Consider the following 21,981-nt stretch of genomic DNA (forward strand, 5'->3'; position numbering starts at 1 on the left):
ATTAAATTAAGCCATCTTCTGGTTCTGGAAAAACACAACTGAATGTTTAGCCATTCTGAACACAGTAGTGTTGTTGTTTTTTAAATTTTATTTTAAGTTTGAATTTGATGCTCCTGCTACTTGTGGCATATTGGGCTGGGGCTGTACATGTGAAAAACTAGGAATACTGGGATGGGAATCAGAAGGTTTCTAGGACCCAGAAGCTGAGACACTCTACAAGCTTCTGGCTGCCTCTCACCCTTCACTGCAGTGGATCTGTGCATCAGATACAGTGGAGAAGCAGCATCAGAGAGGTACCCAGTATGCTGGAAGCCTGCACAGGGAAGGTATGGACTGATGCTCAGATGAGAATAAAAAGGGATGACCAATCGTGACTATGCACCACCATGCAGAGCAGGGTATTGTCAGCACTTTCCTGCCATCCAGGTGGCATGCATATGTGTGTATGTATGTGTTTGTGGATGGGAGAAAGGCACAGAGACTGTCCATTCTCCAAAAGAAGCTGAGATAGACAAGGAGAGGAGCACTGAGGAAATCAAATGATAGGGACTAAAAGACATATATTTTATATGATATAATTTCAAGTCTCCATCATTCCAGTCCTTACAATGTGGACATTGAGAGAGAGATGAAGACCTGAGCTCTGTAGGGAGGATCCTTCTTGCCTCTGAAGCAAGGAACTAATTTACTAGCAAAGGGGCAAAGGAATGAGCAAGACGAGATCCTTAGAATTCTCCCTTCAAGCACAAGCTGAGGCCTACTGTTGCGTCTCTCCAAGCACTGTACAGGTGGGTAGCACAAGGTGAGGATTCTGTACTAGGAGCCAGGTAAATAGTGGCAGTAACATATTTCTCCCAGGTAGAAATGTGGTACTGCCACTACCTACCTGGCTCCTAGTGCAGAATTTATATTTGGATGGGTGGGAAAGGAGCAGAGGAAGATATCCAAAGTCCAGCATGTGAGAGTTCTTTTGTCTTGCAATGCTGGAGGCAGCACAGTAGGAGAAGATTAAGCACACACACAGAGAGAAACACACCCATGTGAGCGGAGCAAGAATTGGGAAGAGGGTGTGTGCCTCTTGTGCCTGAGTGGGTGTCTCTTACAGGGAGATCAGATCTTGTTTACCTACCTGCAAAATCACTTGTGGCTCAAGAGAGTTGCCAGGTAAGAATGTCAGAAATTCAGAATGTTTTGAAGCAATGCTCTATGAAATATGATGCATAGATTTTGATCTTTTGAAATGTGAAGTATAGGAATGAAAGAATTCTATGATGTTCACTGATGAGACAGAGGATAACACTTTTTCCCTCCCAAGAGGCATTTTAATTTTTCCTTTAAAAAAAAAGAAGGAAAGGCAGTAAGGAGAAAGCAACAGTGTCTATGAACAGACATAAGAATACATTGGGATAGCTAGTCTCTTCCTCCCCCTCCCCCCTTCTGATTGGGGAAAGAAAGAGCACTACACCTTCCATTCCTGTTTCTTATGTAGAAAGCAGGTGCTGGGATGAGAGTTGAGGGTCAAGAGGTTGGAAAAGCAAGCAAAGTATATCTTGGTAGACTAAGAATCTATTTTATGTTGTCTTCCACAAGTGGCCGTTGTTGAGGAATGCTTCAGAGGAATACAGTACTAGGCTAGATGAGCTGTCAAGATTCTGTGCCACCACTAGGCATGGTCTGGCTTCACATGGGTGTAACACACAGCCAAGCAGAACATAGGCATGTTTGATACCTGTTATTTGGGGGCTGGGTGAAAATTGCTTTTACCAGACAGCTATTTTTTAACTTTCCTCTCCTGACTCTGTATTTCAAGTGTATCTGTTGAGCTGGTGCACATGGAGACTATGTCCAGGATTGCAACAAGGTCCATCTTGAAGGCAAAATGGGCAGCCAAACCTTTCTTTCTTCTGTGCCACACAAGAGGGTAAGTTGTGTACTTATTGGGTTCCTAAATAATTAAAAGGGTCAAATGGTAAACCCATGTGTATGGGGTGAAACACCCCAGAGTCAAATGAAGAGGGAACTATATGTAGCAGAAATGAACAAAAGTGCCTCATACCCTCCTGAAACAATTACAGCTGTTCTCACAATTGTGTTCTACAACAGTCGTCCTCAGCTTTTGGCCCTCTAGATGTTTTAGACATGAACTCTCAGAATCTCTGACCACTTGCCATGCTGGCTGGGGCTGGCAGGAGTTGATGCTCCAAAAATCTGGAAGGCCAAAATTTGAGAACTGCTGTTCTATAGTTTTGCTGGGTCAACACTGCCAGTCCCTTCACCTGTGCTGAAGATTTGTACTGAGATTTTATTGGCTATCTTGCATTGTCAAAAGAATACTTCTAACTTCAAATGGTTAGAGGAAAATACATGTTTTATAATTCTTACTATAGGACGTCTGATCTGGTTATACTGCTTTATTCCCACTGATTTTGATGGGTTTAAACTGGATGAATAATCTATATGTATGTACTTACCATAGCATACACTAGATCTGTCCCAAACAAAGGAACATTTTCTCCAGAAGTAACCACTTCTTAGTAAGAGCACAGCTTCTTTTTTTTCTCCTCCTCTTATCTAAGGATTTCAAAGTAAGCATTTTATATCTGCTGGGGTTTGGTTCCAAGACCCGCTGTGGATACCAAAATCCATGAATGCTCAAGTCCCATTAAATACAATGGCATAGTGAAATGGCATCCCTTATATAAAGTAGAAAAATCAAGATTTGCTTTTTGGAATTTATTTCTTTTTGAAATATTTTTAACTCGTGGATGGTTGAATCCATGGATAAGGAATCCATGGATATGAAGGGCCAACTGTATATTGTTTTCTTCTGAAACTCTGAAAGTTGTACTATTTGGTTTTTGTTGTTGCTGCTGTTGTTGTTTGGACATGCCACATTTTGAGGTATGGAACTTAATATAAAACCCTGTTTTCTAGAGGGAAGGGCTGTTCTGAAACTAAAATACATGGGTGAGGAAATGATTTGTTTCAGGATAGATTTGTAGAATAAGAAAACTCAATATATTTTAAAGTTAATAGTGGAGAACCATTTGCCTTCCAGATGTTTTGGAGTGCATATCCCATAATCCCACATTGTTGGCCATGCTGGCTGGCAGCTGTTAGAAACTGAAGTCTAAAGTATTTGAAGAGCCACAAGTGCCCACCCTTCTGCTCAAAAGTGCTTTGAGGACAACATTTTCTCATAGGGTCTTCAGTTGCAGCTACAGATTTGTTTACGCTAATCACACAGTACAGTATGTTGAGGAACTATCCTTCCATTTAATGTAAATCCCAATATTTTCATCTAACAGTGGCTAACATTAAGCAAGAGATATAGAAAATGGTGTGGATGTGCTAGAGGGCCCCTTAAGAGGAGCCAGCATTCAGAGGAAGCCAGGTTATAAATAAATACAGGTTACGTCTCTCTTATCCGAAATACTAGGAACCCAAAGAGTTTTGGACTTTTTTCCTGGATTTTGGAATACTGTATTTACATATACATAATTAGATATCTTGGAGAGCATATTATTTTATATTTTGTATATGCTTTATATACATAGCTTCAAGATAATTTTATACATAATATTTTAAATAGTTTTATGCATGAAACAAAGTTTGTGTACTCTTAGCCATCAGTACACAAAAGTGTCACTATCCCAACCACCCATGAAAAAAAGTTTTGGATGTTGGAGTATTTCAGATTTTGGGATTCTGGATAATAGAGATTATACAACCTGTATAATCAATCATGTAAATAAATCATCTCAGTCATTTTGATATGCTGAAGACAACAGGGGGACACTATGTCTGCTGATTTTGAATATATAGAGTCAAGGTAGTGATACCTTACTTTCTGGCTCAACTGGAAAAGCTACTTTTTAGATTAGAGTCCCAAAGATCCCCCAGCCTATAGGGTCACTGGCCATGCTAGCTGGGGTATTCTGGGAGTTGTTATCCAAAAGACAACTAGTTGTTTTGGATAACCAACCTCTGGTTTGCCAAAGTCAATATGGAAAGACACAACAGAGAGTGGTTCTGTCAAAATCTCATGCAAAGAAGACTAAAGAAATTCACACACGCGCGCACACACACACACACACACACACACATACTCCAGAAGAATACTCAGTTTCATCATATTTTCTGACCCACATGGTCCTTTTTGAAAGCAACATTTCATGCCAAATGCAAAGAAATATTTGTTTGTCTCTCATTCTCATATATATATATATATATATATATATAGAGAGAGAGAGAGAGAGAGAGAGAGAGAGAGAGAGAGACTTTCTTCTACAATTCATTCTCAGGGTAACTAGAAATAAATTCCAGATAAAAATATATTGTAATAAAAATGTCACTGCAGCTATTTAAAACAGAACATGAAGGACATTCCAGTATTTTATTCTTAACCTTTCAAGATTTAGGGGAGGGCCTCTAGCTCTTTAGCATAAAGCAGTGCTTTTTAAGCTAGCTAATGTGGAGGGCTGCCAGGACCCCCCTCCCCATGTGCCAAGAACTGGCACCATATTTGTGCCCATTGGCAGCAACAGCTTCTTGATTTCCTGTGGACTGGGAGCCAATGGCACCTGTTCACAAACTACCACTTTGAGTAGTACATATTACATGTTCTGCCTACGGAAGGTATCAATTTTGATCCCCAGCATCTGCCTTTAAAAGGCTCAGGTAGCAGGTAAAAGACCTGTGCCCAAGACCTTGAAGAGATGTTCCAGTCATTTGGCACTGGGGTAGGTGGACAAATCCAGGAATAAGGTAGCATTCAGAATTTGGGACAGTTTCCTATTGGACTACAGTTCCCAGGTCACTGTAGCCAACATGGCTGTTGGCCCGGAAGGCCTGAAAATTACTGGACAGCTTTCTATGATTAGAGGTCCTGTTATGTCCTGTCAGAAATGGACACCAGTAGTGTATCCAGAGTACTAGTACTGTTTTCTGGGCCAGATTTCTTTAGCAGCAGCCCATTTGAGATTGTCTATAGCAGTGGTTCTCAACCTGTGGGTCATGACCCTTCATTATTATTATTATTATTATTATTATTATTATTATTATTATTATTATTATTATTATCCTTTATTTATAAAGCGCTGTAAATTTACACAGTGCTGTACATACAATCTTTTTCATTAGACAGTTCCCTGCCCTCAGGCTGACCCTTTTGAGGATCGAACTACACTTTCACAGGGGTCACCTAAGACCATTGGAAAACACATATTTCCAATGGTCTTAGGAACCGAGACACCACTCTTCTATCTATTGGAGGTCACCACAACATGAGGAACTGTATTAAAAGGTTGTGGCATTAGAAGGTTGAGGACCACTGGTCTATAGTATTTCCCTGCAGCCAACGTACAAAATAACTATGTGAAGTCAGAAATATCTGGTGGTGTTCTGTTCCTACATACAGCTCACATGTATCCTTCTCTTGGTTTTCATAGGTATCCCATGCAATTAAATAAATGTCTAGTCTGCTGAAACATTGCACTGTGTGTTCAGTTGAAACAAATTTTAAGAAATAATTACCAATGAACTTTCTTCTATAGAGATGGGTTTTTCTACTGTAAATGTAAACTTGCTAATGAACAGCAGACATTCTGTGGGAAATTACTGAGTTTTCCTCACCTTTATCTTTGATTTTAATGTGTCCAGTTTTCTATGACTGGAAATCATTTTAGCCATGAGGAGACTGGTTTTAGAAACACATCTATGTAAAAGATTTTAACTTGCTTGTCAGTCTCTCTCCCTCAAAGCGTGAGGGTGCATTAGCAGCTACCTAAAAACTAGGATTAGCATTTAGATTTTGGAGAAACCAACAGAAAAATTCTGGAGAGAATTGGGGGGAGGGGGCATTTGGAAGTTTTTATATAAGTCATTAAAGCATAAACTTCTTCTGCAACTTTGGAACACAGATTATTTTCCCCATAGATGAGATTTTTAACAGCCATGCAAGTCAAAACACTCAACTAAACTATGTAAGTACAATTGAGAAAAAGAGAATATATCTTTCAAAACTTCTAACTGACACAGAATCACATGCTATTTATTATAACATATCGTATAACAGTTTTTAAAAATGCAATAAAACAGAATCAAAATAAAACAAAACAGCAATGTAAAGATGAATGTAGAGGGGCTAAAATATAACAAGTAAAATGCAAACTCTTCTAGCAACTCATCAGTTTAAAAACTAAAGATAAAATTGTTCATGAAAACCCATTTGAAACATTACAAGTATGAATCCCTTTGAATCCTGGCAAAGTTGAGGCAATAGGCAGGCACCTCCAGAGAAAAGGCAATCTGCAACCTAAAAGAGGCCTCCACTGAGAAAGCTCTGTCTTTCGTGTTCTCCAACCAAATCAAGCTTACAGTCTGGCCTTTAAGGATGATCTTGACGTCTCAGTAGATCAGTTTGGATACAGCCAGGCCTCCAAAGGACCTGTCTCCAACCATACAAGTCATTTTTGTGAAGGCAGAATAGAGGAGTAAATTGCTCAGTGAGATACAACGTCCATACGTTAGTCCCAACTCAAATATCTGTAAATGCATTAAATCAATGTGAAGTTGTTTGGTTAACATTTATATTCCATTGATTTAATAGGTGTACTCTGGCTGGAAATAATGATTGGATTAATGTCCATATTTTAAAGTCATCTACCCTAGGTCTTTTCTGTGTAATTCCAAACAAAGCAGAAAGTTTGTCAATTAAAAATTACGTTTGAATTAATCTGCTACCATCATTTTGAGTAAAACTAATTACAGTATTCCTTGAGATCTGTTTGGGTAAAATCTGCCACAGACTCAGCAATGATTGCCAGTCCCATTCTATTTTAGGAATGGAAAGAATATGTGAAAATACTCAAAAATGGTTTTTAAAAACATTTTTTAAAAGTGGTTAGAAGCCCCAATGAGAAGAATCTGGAACAGACAAGAATCTTTGCAATTTGGGACTTTTACTCAGTACAAAATTTGCCTTTGCTATTTTGCACAGAAAATAGCATTTTCTGTATAGCAAAACAGCCTTTTCTACACAGAAAATAATATTGCTACATAGATTTTTTTCTGCACAGAAAATGTTATTTTCTACACAGAACAACCACATGTGAATTTTGAACAGAATAAGTTCTTAATCGTGAAGAGGCTTCAAAAACTCATGGTTTTTGAAGACTTTTTCCCCGAGGGAAGAAAATAGCAAAAATTACTTGTTGCCTCATTCAAGAAGAAAATTAATGAAGAATTACATAATTATTTCTTTGAAGACTTTCAGAGCATGATTTAAAGTTTCATCCCAAGTGACCATTTTTATTACCACAGGTTAATGACTTTTCTTAATAATATTTGAAGAGGTCGGGGATATTTCCCATGCTGATGATAACAAATGAAAAGCCAACATCAGCAAGAATATAAAGCCCACCTAAAAGGTGCCCTTCTCCATTTACTGTTTCACATTAATCTCGTTGACACATGCACACAAATAGTGAGACAGATTCAGAAAGACTTTACTTTCTCTGTGTCTCAATGTGTGTGAATGTGTGAGGAGGAAGGAGAGAGAAAGTAGTCTTTGAATCCTATTTGGCGAGACATTCCAATTCCGTTTTCAAGGTAATAGGCAAAGCTGACACTAGGGCACATGCTAGGCCCAGCATGCTCTTAATGCTGTTGCCATTAGCCTCACAGGAGAGGTGAACGCACAGGATCCCTCTGTCCCAGCATGTTCCGATCTAATCTAATAGACAAACTGAGAGGGGACTAGGAAGATTTGGTACTAGTCCTAGGACAGTCATTTACAGGCTGCTATGTTTCTAGTTTCAGCGATCTCTGTATTGTCTTTATTGACCCCATTCTGTGCTGACTAGGAAGTGACGGTGTTTCAAAAAGTAACTTCCTGAAGCTCTAACAAAACTACAATATGCTTTCAAGAGAGATGGAACCATGGACATAGAAGTGGAAAGTTGCTATATTTCATAACCATTGGGTGACTCTTTCCATGCTGGAATAGTAAAGCTCATGGCCTAAATTAAATTCTCTTTTAGTCCTGTCTCAAGTGAACCCATTCAGTCTATTAGGTTTATCTACACGTTGATTCACCATTCAACAGCTGATTGAACAAGTCTACTCTAGTTGGGATAACCAACGGGATACCAGCCCATGAGTGTTTAAGTAATTATTGTTTAAATGACATGTATGAGCTGTGTCACTGATAACCATTTGCATCACATGCTATTTACAGTAGGTCACAAGTGAGTAATGTGTGCTCCTCCTGATATTATTGGACTGTACCTGCCATTAGACCTAGTCACCATAGCCAATGATGAGAAATGTTGAGAACTGCAGCCTAAAACATATGGAGGCTCACATGTTCCTTGTCCCTCACCTGCTGGTTAGGGCTGATGGATGTGGTGTACCAACAACATCTGAAAAGCCACACATTCCCAACCTTTGAAATACTGGGGCAAATACTTACCAGTGATATAGCTTACATATATTGTATTTAAAAGCACTGCTGCCCTATACCATAACCACTGTCATTAACAATAGAAAAATGATCTCTGGGAAACTTACGTTTTCCCAGCAGCAACAAATTAGAATTTCAATGTTAGTCCTGCAATAGAGAAGAATGGACTGCTAATATTTGCATCTTGTATTTAAAATAAAACAACAACCTGTATGTTTATTGCTCAAAGAAATGATGGCACAAAAAGTCCTCTAGGAAAGTGCCTTATTCTGTCTGCCTTGAGTTAAGTTACAGTCTCTGAATTGGGATATGTTGAGATGGAACTCAATGCAAAGTTTAGGACTGTTGTTTCATGGCTCCAAATCTTTAGCCCATTCTAATATCTAAAGACAAGTAAGCTTCCTGATGCAGTACCCCAGAATTGAGAAGGAAGTGGGACCAGCCTAATCTACTTTACAATATAGTTGAGAAGATATATTTAGAGACAGATCACAGAGCTTGTAAAAGTTCCTTTCTTGCATTACAGTTCCCAGTACTGCTAACCATCATGGCCAGTTGCTTTGGTGGCTGGAGGATTCTGGGAGCTTGTAATTCAACAAAGTAGCTTTTCCAGCTTCTCATATTTTAATTATAAATCAATGCATCAACAAGCGAACTTAACAGGACTTACTTCAGGAAATGTGTCAGGGGTTTGGTCAATATGGGGATTAACCTATCAATATGTTTCTTTGTAGGTGCTAACATTCACCTAGGAAAAAGCATGTCAAGAAATGCAGTAAAGGCTCTGCACAGACAGCAAGGAAGTGTTCCTTCTTCTACTAGAACAGGTCCCATGACCTTTTGACATCAGTATGCAATTAAATTCAATGACGTACAATCAGAAGAAGTTGAAAATTGACATTTTTAGTTAAATGTGGTGCATAAGGGTATAATGGCTTATAGAACTGAGTGGCACTGGAAGGTCTAAGAACCCTCAGAGTGGACAACAATCCTGTTGGGCTTTCATGCCAGCACAGAAGATGGAAAGAATATCATTCCAGAGTTCAAAGTGGCTTCTTCTCTGCTATGACTATTGATTCTCTGTGATTACTCTCTGGTAACCCAGAATAGGATGGGTGATGGACTTGTGACGGGAGGTGCTAGTCTCCATGGAGCCTCCTCTTCCTACCCAGTGGCTGCGGAATTCCGCCAGGGTGAGACGGCTGCTGCAGACATCCCAGAGTTCTGTGCTTCTCAATTCCAGCCTAGACACCAAGACCAGAGATGTGGCCTCTGAATCGGTGGGCCTTTTCTTCATGCTCTTGATTGACTTGACAGCCATAGTAGGCAATGTAGCCATTATGACGGTCATTATCAAGACACCTGCCCTGAGGAAGTTTGTCTTTGTGTTCCACCTCTGTCTGGTGGACCTCCTGGCTGCTGTCACCCTGATGCCTCTGGCAATGCTGTCCAGCTCAGCCTTCTTTGACGGCACTGTACTGGGGGATGCCATATGCCGCACCTACCTGTTCCTAAGTGTTTGCTTCATTACTATGTGCATCCTCTCGATCTCAGCCATTAACGTAGAACGCTACTATTATGTGGTGCATCCCATGCGCTATGAGGTGAAAATGACCATAGGTCTGGTGGTCTGTGTCCTAGCTGGTGTCTGGATTAAAGCAGTAGTCATGTCCCTCATCCCTATCCTGGGATGGCTTTCCCAAGACCATGCTGGTAGTTCCCTGGCCTACAATGGGCAAACCTGCACCTTGCAGTGGAGTCGGAATGCCTACTGCAAGTTCTTTGTGGTTTTCTTTGCTATTTTCTACTTCCTGCTGCCCATCTCCATTATATTGGTTGTCTATTGCAGTATGTTCAGAGTGGCCAGGGTAGCTGCCATGCACCATGGTCCACTCCCCACTTGGATGGATACCCCACGGCAGAGATCAGAATCCCTTAGCAGTAGATCCACAATGGTGACTAGCTCAGGGGCCCCACGGACTACCCCCCAGAGGACGTTTGGTGGTGGGAAAGCTGTCATCATCCTTCTTGCAGTGGGAGGACAATTTCTCTTTTGCTGGTTGCCATATTTTTCCTTTCACCTTTATTCTGTGCTGAGTTCCCATTTCCCTGGCCGACAGGCAGAGAATGTGGTGACTTGGATTGGCTACTTTTCCTTCACCTCCAATCCTTTCTTCTATGGGTGCCTCAACCGACAGATCAGAGGAGAACTCAGCAAGCACCTCATGTGTTTCTTCAAGCAACCCCCAGAGGAGGACCTCAGGTTACCCAGCAGAGAAGGTTCCATCGAAGAGAACTTCTTGCAATTTCTTCAAGGGACTGGTTGTAATGCTGAGGCTAGGAACACCTTCACCCACCCAAGCCCCCAAAGGGACCAAACAACCATAGATTTCCGAATTCCAGGACAAATTGCTGAAGAAACCTCTGAATTCTTGGACCAGCACATGAATAATGAGATCACTGTCTCAGACAGCTACATCAGGGCAGCACGTTCACCCAAGTCAGAGGTGTAGCTGTTTTTGCACTTGACAATCTAGTTTATTGGTGTGTGAAATAATGCAGAATAAAGCAGCTGATGGAGGTGGGAGGGAGGGGTGTGGTGGGGAGAGTGTTCAATAAATACAACCATGGCACTTTATCTCTCCAGCTCACTACTCAGCCAAGAAACACCTGGTACTAGTATCTGAGTCATTTCATTCAGTTTTTGCCAATGTGGGATGGTAATTGCTCACTCTCCCCTCCTCCCATCAGCCTTCATTTTTAAAGTATGAAATTAGAAATGGCCTCATGTTTTCAAACTTCTTGCTGTTTCCATCTACCCCTTGCCAGTTTCTTAGATTTTATTTACATTTGGCATCTAGGAGTTTTATTTTTAAACATCTCCTTTGAACTCTTCTTTGGGAAGGTAACCCATTAAAAAACAAGGAAATCAGCAAGGATCCTTATTTCCATCTGCTTTCTATTTGTGGTCATTGATTTATAGAATTTATAAAACCATCCATTTCTTCATTCATGCAATTCATAGAGATTCAGTGCCTCTTGTCACCTCTCATAGCCTTTTGAGCCCTCTAAGAAAGGTTCATTACACTGGGAACTAAATATGATTAATAGGGCCTTTATATATATCAGGGGTGGGGATCATTGGAGCCTCTATGTTTTGGACAGACCTAAAAGCCCAAAAGCTCCAGGCAGCATGGCCAGAAGTAAGAGATTATGGGAACTACAGTCCAAAATATCTGGGGGGGCAATGGCCCAGCTACTCCAGCTGGTTAGGCATTCTAAAAATTATTGGGGGGAAAAGAAGAAGAACTTTTCCAAGTTCTATCTCCCATGCAAGAACCAGCATGGTGTGGTTTGAGCATTGGACTATGACCCAGGAGACCAGGGTTTGGGGGCTCAGTCATGGAAACCCACTGGGTGACCTTGGGCAAGTCATACATTATCAGCCCCAGAAAACCCCATGTTAGGTTTGCCTTAGCGTCACCATAAATTGGAAATGACTTGAAGGCACACAACAACAGCTCCCATGCAACTGCCTGACACACACTCTCCCATTCCTATTGTCCTCCAGCAGTTTATTAATAGTTGCTGCCTCCTGTTCTAGCTAGTGCCTCCCTTAGAACTGGCATTGGTGGAAAGTCAGCTTTATTCCACCTCAGGATTCTACTGGAGGACACACCAGAAAGGGAAATGATTCCTATTCACTGCTCAGATAAGCAGCAGCATAAAACATATTTCATGATCCTGCCTCTTTCTGCAATCACTTACTTGCTAAACATACACTTGTAAGGCTGGGTAAGGTCATCTTTCCCACCTTCGGCCACCAGAATCATACACCATACATCTAATGATAAGTCCTTAAACAAACGAGCTTACTGGCAACTCAGGGAGTAGTGGAGGGGGATGACAACCACACTGAAAGTTTGCAATGCTAAAGGTAATCTGTGCCTCCCCTGTAACACTCCACATTGCAGTGTGGGGCCCTGCCGTCACAACCAGCTGGAATACTTTGGTGGCCTAAAAACAAAGTAATGAACAGGCAAACAAAATCTCTGCCTGGATGTGATTGTACTATGAGATATGGCATCTTGCTTTCTAGTAAATAATTCCGTGTTTTATTTTGTTTTGTTTTTCCAGAAACTCTGCAGTCTCAACTTTCTTATGGCTGTTGCATAGGAAACATGTGGGAGGCTTAATAGCACACCTAAGGAGCAGAGTTGTGCCTTCTTTGTTCACTATTCCCCTCCCTTTGAACACCAGTATTTCATGTCTTCTGCAATGGCTCCCAGTTTTGGATCCCCAAATGTTGTTGGCTTACACCTTCCAAAATCCCTGACCATTGGCTGAGCTGGCTAGGGCTTCTGGGAGCTGAAGTCTAAATACTGTACTCTGAAGGCCCAAAGCTGGGGATCAGTTTTTAACACTACACTTTTCCCCACAAAATTCCACAGGCCAGCATGGAGGAGAGGGAAGTTTCAAAGTACTGCAACTAGATACGTTTTGTAAAGTTATGCCAATCTATCAATATTCAGAAATTCTTTTGGTTGCCAAAAATAAAAATAAAAATTTGGAACTGAGTAGGGAGAAAGTTATGTGGAAATGTAAGTCTGGTTCCACCCAGATTTTTTTAGCCTTTTAGCTAAGATAACTCTTGTGAATCATGAATGCTTTCTCTCCTTGGCCTTGAGGGGACCAACCTATGGTCATGTCCTCCCTGTAGTGTGCCAGCAGAAATCTTGCACAGAACTTACTCTCCTTCTGACATACATATGAACTTTTTAATGAAGTGACCTCACATAAAAGAGGGAGAGGGAGGTTTTAATGTAGGACAGTTGAAACCTCGAGTAACAAATAAAGCTATTATTTATTATGACATTTGCTCCCTGCCTGTGTGTGAATAATGGGCTTTCGTCCTCTTATACTAAAGCAAAAGGCTCCAGCCAGGAAAGTGGTTGTCCCAATAACATCACCTGGTCTGATGCTGTTTCCCCAGCTGCTTGACTTGGAACTGGGAATGTACATTAGCTTCTTTTTGATCAGCAACCTGCAGAGTTTTATTGCACAGGAAATTATTATTTTTTGTCTGATGTCCCTCCTTTTGCTATTTTTTTCCAGGCTACTGGATCCTGAAGGAAAATTCTAATGATACACAGCAGGGGTAGGCAAGTGAATGGGGTTAGGATGTGCCCCTGTGCTTTTATACAACAAGCTGAGACTGTACTCTGGGGCACTTCTCCATTTTTCACTTGTTTACTGTGTAGGACCTTTTGGGATTATGCACCCATGCAATAATAATAATAATAATAATAATAATAATAATAAGTAAATGGCATACAGCAGAGGAGATGAAAATCAAATGGTCCTGCAGAGATGCAGATCTGACAGAAAAACAAGAAGGTTCACATGTGAAGTATAAGGTGGAAATCATCAGAATCGTATTAACATAAGCATCTGGTACATAAGCATCTACCCAGAGATCCCACTGACTTTAATGGGGCTTACTCCCAAGACTCAGTCCAGCAGAATGTGTAGATTTTCACATTCTGATAGTCTACAACTGGGATATAATGTCATTTCAAATTTGGGATTTTAGTCAAAACTGTGAAGGAGCTAGCAAGTTTGTCTTCAAAACAGTTTCAGCACTATTGATAGATCCTTTAACATGTGGGGTAAGACCAGGACCAGATTCACCACCCCACTGACAACAGAGCCACTTGCCTCCAGTACCCCCATAATTCTTCAGTTTTCCCCAATAGTTAGAGTTAGGTATGTGTGTGTTTTCTTTAATAGCCAGCAATTACAACTTTCAACACAATGACCAATTTACAGGCTCTGAGAACCCAAATGTGATACATCTCAAAATCTGGGAAGGGAAGAGGTTTTCCAGCTCAGTCTCAGAGGCAATGTGAGTGTGTATGTCCTTACAACCAAAAGGAAAAACTAATTTGTATGTACTGTATAGATATAAATCTGAATGAAAGTATATTATTTAAAGGGAGTAGTTGTTTTGCATCATAACAAAGAAGAATCTCATGGCACCTCAGAGACTGAGGCTGCATCTATACTGAAGAATTATTGCAGTATGACACTGTTTTAACTGCCATAGCTCAATTTTATGGAATTCTGGGATCTGTAGTTTTGTAAGATATTTTGCCTTCTCTATCAGAGAGTTCCAGTGTTACAACAAATTACAGCTCCCAGAATTCCATAGGGTGGAGCTATGATAGTTAAAATGGTGTCAAACTTCATTAATTTTGCAGTGTGGCAGCAGCAAGACAAGTTCTATTGGTATAACCTTTTTTGCAGGCTGTAGTCCTCTTCACTGGATGCACCAATATAAATGCCAAATAAAACTTGCTAGTCTTTAAGAGGTGTCAAAAGATTCTTCATTGTGTTTACGGAAATTATAGCAATTATTTCTTAAGAGAAATACATTTTATCACCATAGTGGAGAAGACTGTGGCCAGGTGACCTGTGTGATTGCTCAGTCTGCTCAAGGCCATTGGACCTGAATTGGACAACCCTTCAAACAGAAGACTGCCTGCCGATGAAACCACTTGGCCATCTTAAGCAAGAGGTGAAAAGCAACCCATTGGTCAGGGGTAGTGAGGCCTATCAGGTCAAGACCTAAGCACCAAATCTTCTCTAATCATTGAACAGAAGAATTCCCTCTCCCCCCATCCCCTACACAGTAATTACTGAAAGGTGAAGGGAGATCCCAAATCTTTACAAAACTCCAGGCTAGGAGATGTATATATTCAAGTTTCAGCTCATTAAAGAGGCTTTCCAGCTGGCAAAGAACAAATTAAAGCCCACTGTTAGTTATAATACTGAAGATATGAGGAAAAATATTGTAGAAGTTCACTTTATAAAAGCTTTATTAGTCTTGTTCAGACATTTGCCTGCCCTGAGCAAATGTGAGGCCTCTAAATGTAGAAGAGTGGGGCTGCACACACTGGCCTGACCCTATGTGTTCCCTTTGTTGTGTTGAGCAGAGATAGAATCATAAAATCATAGAATAATAGAGTTGGAAGAGACCGCAAGGGCCATCCAGTCCAACCCCCTGCCATGCAGGAAATCCAAATCAAAGCATCCCTGACAGATGGCCATCCAGCCTCTGTTTAAAGACCTCCAAAGAGGGAGACTCCACTACACTCCGAGGGAGTGTGTTCCACTGTCAGACAGCCCTTACTGTCAGGAAGTTCCTCCTAATGTTGAGGTGGAATCTCTTTTCATGTAGCTTGCATCCATTGCTCCGTCCAGGTTCTGGAGCAGCAGAAAACAGGCTTGCTCCCTCCTCAATATGACATCCCTACAAATATTTAAACAGGGCTATCATATCACCTCTTAACCTTCTCTTCTCCAAGCTAAACATCCCCAGCTCCCTAAGTCGTACTTCATAGGGCATGGTTTCCAGACCATCTACCATTTTAGTCGCTCTCCTTTTGACATGCTCCAGTTTCTCCACATCCTTTTTAAATTGTAGTGCCCAGAACTGGACACAATATTCCAGGTGGGGCCTGACCAGAGCAGAATATAGTGGCACTATTACTTCCCTTGATCTAGACACTATACTTTTATTGATGCAGCCTAAAATTGCATTGATCTTTTTAGCTGCTGCATCACACTGTTGACTCATGTTCAACTTGTGGTCTACTTGGACTCCCAGATCCCTTTCTGAATGGATCTTCTATTTGTGCTTAAGAGAAGAGATGGGCGATGTGGGAGGCAGGTAGAAGGAACAACTCCAGCTCTCATCCCAATTATGTCCCTCATAAACCCCTAAATTGGTAAAGAGTGTGTTAAGAACAGCCCAAGATATTTTGCAGCCTGAAGCAAAAAACAGCTGAATCTTGAAGTCCATCCATACTATGCAGTATAGCACTTTAATTGCTATGCTTCATACTATAGAATCATGGGATTTCTAGTTTTGCGAGAGGCATAACATTCTCCATGAAGTAGTTCATGTGCCTTTCCCTGAACTACAGCAGTAGGGCCCTCTAGCAATGAAATTCTAAATATCATACCAAACAATAAATCCATAGGACAAAGGCATAACAAAGTCATTTCAAATGCCTAGAATTGTGTTTTATAGCTACACCAGAGTTGGAAATCATGTGCTCACCCAATGTTATTCAGCTGCAAGTTTCAGCTACATAGACATATAGACAACAATAAACAATGGTGGGAGATGCAGTCCATTAACATCTGTGCATCCTTACATGATTCCCATGTCTTACTTCCAGCATTAATAGTAAAAAAAAAGTGTTCTCCAACAGAAATCTTGGGCAGCAATCTAATTTAGGTGTTCAGAAAGGTTATGTGGCAGACACAGCCTGTCTCCCAAAAGCAAGGAACAATAATCTTTCTGATGCTCTTTTTATTTATTTTTTGAGGGGTGGTGGTGGCGGTGGCTGTTTTTCATATTTTAATTCCAGAATCTGCAAGAAGTGTAGAAAAGCTGGAAAAGTTAGTTTTTGAGTTCCCATGCAGGCTGTATCAGTCACTATACTGCTGTTTGGAAGAATTATGAAAACTGTAGTAAAGGATTTAAAACAGTAGGTCTTCCAAGCTCTGATGAAAAGAAAATTATTGTAGGAATGAATGTCTTCCACTTTTAAATGCACCAGCGTTTAGGGTGCATTGTTCCAAGGGCTTTTCTGCAATCTATGACATTAGTAAACATGCATTTTCTATAGACTTAAAGGAACTTTGCTGGAACTCAGGCACGTAAAATCTATTTTCTTTCTCTTCAGAATTTCTATCAGGTAGGAAACGATGACATTCCCATTTTTGCCGTATTAGTTTCCAAGAATTACTTATATCATATTAGTTATATTAAGATATTCGTTTTCACACTTTAGTCTAATAATTATTATAATAAATGTATAATTATAACTAACATTCTGTAGGAGATAAAGTAAGCTAAATTCAGGTTGATATGGGCTCATGAATTTTCTCCCCCTCAACAACTCTGCTAAGGATGCTTGTAGCTTGTCAAGAAATGTATCAAGTAACCATCAGTATGGTCCAGCAACTGGAGGTCTTCAGTCAAATTTGAAGCTCTGCTACTGTGATAAAAATAAATAAACTCCCACCCATGGGTTTATACATTCCTCTTGTGCTGAAAGCCCAGAAGTCTCCATAACTGGAAAATTAGAGTAAAGTAATGTGACCTTTTGTCCCTCACCCCTCAGTCTTTGTCCTGTGTTTAACATACAGATATGAAGGGGAACTTCCTCCTTGATGTACAATTCATTCAAGATGCATTGCTGAAGTGACAGCCTCCTTGTTGTAAGCATTAAAGTCCCTGTTGTCTGAATTTCACATGCTAGTTGCTTTGATAAACAGATTAGAAGAAACACACATCCGGGACAATTTAAAGGTGTTGAGGAATGGTGAGCAAAGGAAATGCAATTTGATCTAAGATGTTAATGTTCATCCAGTTGTTTACAAATTGTAAAAAAGATATGTATTCTGGATTTTATAGGTGTATTTTATGAAAACCATTGTGTTGCCACACTCTGGACTTCTAGAATGTGCATCTGTTACTGCAGAAATAAACTTGCCTTTTTCCTACACCTTGCTCACATTGCCTCTGCTAATTTTAATCCTCTGCTGGGTATGAAACTCTTGTGACACAACAAATTCAGTGAGCAGCCTTGAGCAAGACACACACACACACACACTTACTTTCGCCAGTCTTTCAAGTACTAAAATAAAACAGCAGTACAGCCTCTAGATGGCAACACAGCAAAGAAAACCTCATATTGTGTAGCTGTTTGTTCTTGTGTGCCTTCAATCATTTCTGATTTATGGCAGCCCTAAGGCAAACCTATCACAGGGTTTTCTTGGGGGGGGGGTAGGAAATACCAGAGGGGTTTGTCTTTGCCTTCCTCTGAGGCTGAGAGAGTGTGACTTGCCCAAGGTCATCCAGTGGGTTTCTGTGGCCAAGCAGGGATTTGAATGCTGGTCTCAAGTCATAGTCCATGCTATATTTTCTGACAGAACTGATATGGTTTATGTTTCTTCTCTGTAGGTGCCAGTTTCAAATGGTTCCTTTGTTTTCTTCCTGTGGAATTATAAACCTGCGCACCTACTTATAAAGTGGGTGGAGGTGGTAGGGAGATCATTTGCAAGGTGTTTCTCACTTTCTCCCTCCCAGCATCAGGAAATTAAACTAATGAATGCTAGGCTCATTCTGTTTTAGCCAAAAGACTTGGGAAAGGTTTCAGTAATGACTGTAGATAGTACGTATTTTGAAAATTAGCCCAACAGTATTCATATCAGAGGTATCCTCAATAAAGCTTTGGTAAAATTGAAAGATACAGTCATGTTGGTCTGTAGAATCAGTATGTAGAGAGATCTTGTAGCACCTTTGAGACTAACAGAAAGAAAGAAGTTGGTAGCATGAACTTTCGGAGACTAAAGTTTACTTCCTCAGATGCATTTGGGCTTAGGGAAGTTTAGGCAAGTTCCTTTTTTTAATGGAAAGTCTCAGAATCTACCATCCAGTTTAAGACTATGGGATATGTAGTCCAGAAAAGAAACTTTCCCAACCTCTGATCCAGATTAGACATGTAGTGTCCAGAAGCATGCATGAGCCACTGTTAGAAACAGCCAAATAACCTGTGGCATTAGACTCACAGAGCCATTGTACTGTCTATTCTCCTTTATGGGTCTGAAACATGGGTCACCTATCGCCAACACCTACGACTCCATCAGCGCTGTTTACACACAATTCTAAATATACACTGGATTGATTATGTGACAAATGTAGCTGTCCTTGAGCAAGCAGGGATCACCAGCATTGAGGCCATGCTACTGAGGATGCAGCTGCACTGGGCAGGACATGTTTCTAGGATGAAGGACCATTGCCTCCCAAAAATAGTATTCTACGGTGAACTCACCACGGGTCAGCGTAAGAGGGGCGCCCCAAAGAAGAGATACAAGGACTCCCTGAAACAACATCTCAGGCTTGGCCAAATCGATCACCAGCAATGGTCCGCCCTGGCCTCACACTGGGAAGCATGGAGACGTACTATCCACGATGCTGCAGCCTGTTTTTGAAAGCTCACGCTGAACGAGTCTCAAAGAGAAACGACAACACAGAAAGAACCACAATCCGGAAACATCACCCAAGGAGACTTTCTGCTGTGCTTTCTGCAACCGGACTTGTTTATCTTGGATTGGCCTTTTTAGTCATCAACGCGCTTGTACAAAGCGCGGGATGAGTCCTTCCTGAATCTTCGTTCATGAAGTAAAGCCAGAGAGACACTAGAATGATAACAATTGTGTGTATTCATCCATAAGGATCTCCTCTCTCTCTCTTCCATCGTCATCATCATCAAAATCTTTTACTTTCACTTTGGACTTTAGGGAGCAGGGAGCTAGCAACTCCTGCAGAAAGTTATATACATACTTCATGAAGTATCACTGTCTCTATAGGAAACATCCTTCTCTACCACTGTACTAAATTATAGACTTTTTATCAAGTACTGAGGCAGGTTCACAGAAAGCTTACCTAAACTGGCCAAAACTGAGCTCAATCATCTATAATCAAACATCTCATGTCAGTCAGGGGGAGTCACTTGGCCCTTGATTAATTTATTTCCATATCATATAACTTCTGACTTCAGATGTTGGAAATATTAAGAAAAAGTCACTAGAGGGCAACAGAGCAACATGTATCGCAACGCCTCTGTTTTGGACACTAGGTTGTGAAACAGTCACAATTTCCTTTTTAGGGGCTGTTCCTGAAACATGCAATCGGCACATCCTGAGTTGTTATTTGTTTTTTCTGTTTAAAAACTGGACGCCTATCCAATTGGGTGAAAACATCATGTTTTATACTGAGTTGTCCCAGAGGATTGTTAATAAGTGCTAAAAAAACAACCCAGTGTTTGAGGGTGGATAAACTTTAATGCAATATACTTATGCAATATTCTTTTGCACTAAAGTGAGCTACAGCTTTCAACAGAAAAGCAGACTTCCCTTAAGAGGAATAGGCTGCTACCTGGCTGCGCACAATCTCCTTGTTTGTTCCCACTTAAGCTCCCTGTGATTGGGCAAAGAGGCAGCAGACTTCTTCCTCAGACACAAACAGAGCTTGAAAGGGGGCTGTATAGATGGCCTTTAAGGGATGGTGGTCTGCTACCCCTTTCCTTTATGGATTGGGGCTGCAGCAACCATTCGCGGCATAAAAGGGATCACCACCAACTGCTGGTCTTTAGTTTGGTCTTAGAGCTAAGATCTACCCGCACAATGGCTGCACTAATATTATGCAGCAGGGTATGTAAGTCTGGTTCTGCCATTTGACACAATTAGACAACTGTCCCAGGCAACAGTTTTGGGCTGACCTGAAAAAAAATGGTTGGCTATTTAATGGGCTACTGTCATATTTTTAAAGCTAGGGATGGGGAGAGGCTTCTGTGAAATTTACTGCCACATGTGCTAAAATAACTTGGTTTGGGTCACAATATAAATTTATTTATCAGAGGTGCAGGAACCAAAATTGTTCATTTCTGTCTACCAGCTGTGTGAATATTGTGTGTATCAAAGTATTCAACCACCTAAGAAACAGTCTTTCATGTATCTCTCTTGGAATAGGTAAAACTAATAACTGAGCTCAGTGGGGTCACTCATTAGTAATGCTGTACCATTACAACTCTATTGTGAAAGACCTATTAAATTTGGGATATTTATCATATCCCGCATCATATGCTGGAAGCAGTGCTGGAAGAAGTGGCACCATGCACCGGAAGGAACTATGGCATGTGCGCCCATTGTGCATGTGCCCTGCTGCGCCACCATGCCCCCACAAGCATTAGCCCCATTACTTGTAATGGGGCTCAAGCATACGCAACATTGCTTTTACGCGGAGGGGGGGGTCTGGAACAGACCCCCCACGTAAAAGAAGGGTGCACTGTAATTCTCTGCGGTCTCTATCTTCATTGTGACGAATAACACTGCGCATACAATGTATTACTGGTAATATTGTAGCAGACACCAGGTGTCTTCATCATGATCAATAACACTGTGTGTAAAATATATTACTGGTGATATGAAGAGTAATACACTGGTGTTTATGCATGCCCAATGGTATCATGGAGCCAGGATTCCCAGGATCAAGCGTCCAAGATATTAGGACCTCATCTCCTATCCCCCTCCCCTATGAATTAAGCTGTAGTCCTCACAGTAGCTGCTGGGCTTTCCAAGAGCTATGGTGATGAGCTATTCTAGTTGTCTTTTGAGGTAGTTTGATGTTGAATGACTAAGGCCCATTAACTTTGCAAAAGACCTGTTTCTGGTAAAGATGAAAACATCGGGGCAATTTAAAAATATATATAGTCCAACATGTCCTCCAAAATGTTGGGACTGTCATTCGGAGGCCATGGCTAACAGAATTATTGCGTAGAGGGCCTGCGCTTCTGTGGCATTCCCTGGGAGACCCAGGGGATGCGCCCCCTCCCAGGATAGCAATGTTTACCAAGATTGAGGTGTGATCACCCTACTGG

At 41.0% G+C, this 21,981-nt stretch overlaps 1 protein-coding gene across 1 annotated transcript; it reads left to right on the forward strand.

The window, feature by feature from the left end:
- The first annotated feature begins 259 nt into the window (after positions 1-259).
- GPR61 (G protein-coupled receptor 61) lies at positions 260-13,281 on the forward strand. Its single transcript, XM_089518622.1, has 3 exons — positions 260-326; positions 1,811-1,921; positions 9,199-13,281. The coding sequence occupies exon 3, from the start codon at positions 9,613-9,615 to the stop codon at positions 10,975-10,977; it is 1,365 nt and encodes a 454-aa protein (XP_089374748.1). The 5' UTR covers positions 260-326; positions 1,811-1,921; positions 9,199-9,612; the 3' UTR covers positions 10,978-13,281.
- The last annotated feature ends 8,700 nt before the right edge of the window (positions 13,282-21,981 follow it).

The sequence above is a fragment of the Sceloporus occidentalis genome, unplaced genomic scaffold, assembly GCF_023333645.1.
Source record: "Sceloporus occidentalis isolate IW3139 unplaced genomic scaffold, rSceOcc1.0.p SCAF_3, whole genome shotgun sequence".
Classification (NCBI taxonomy): Eukaryota; Metazoa; Chordata; class Lepidosauria; order Squamata; family Phrynosomatidae; genus Sceloporus; species Sceloporus occidentalis.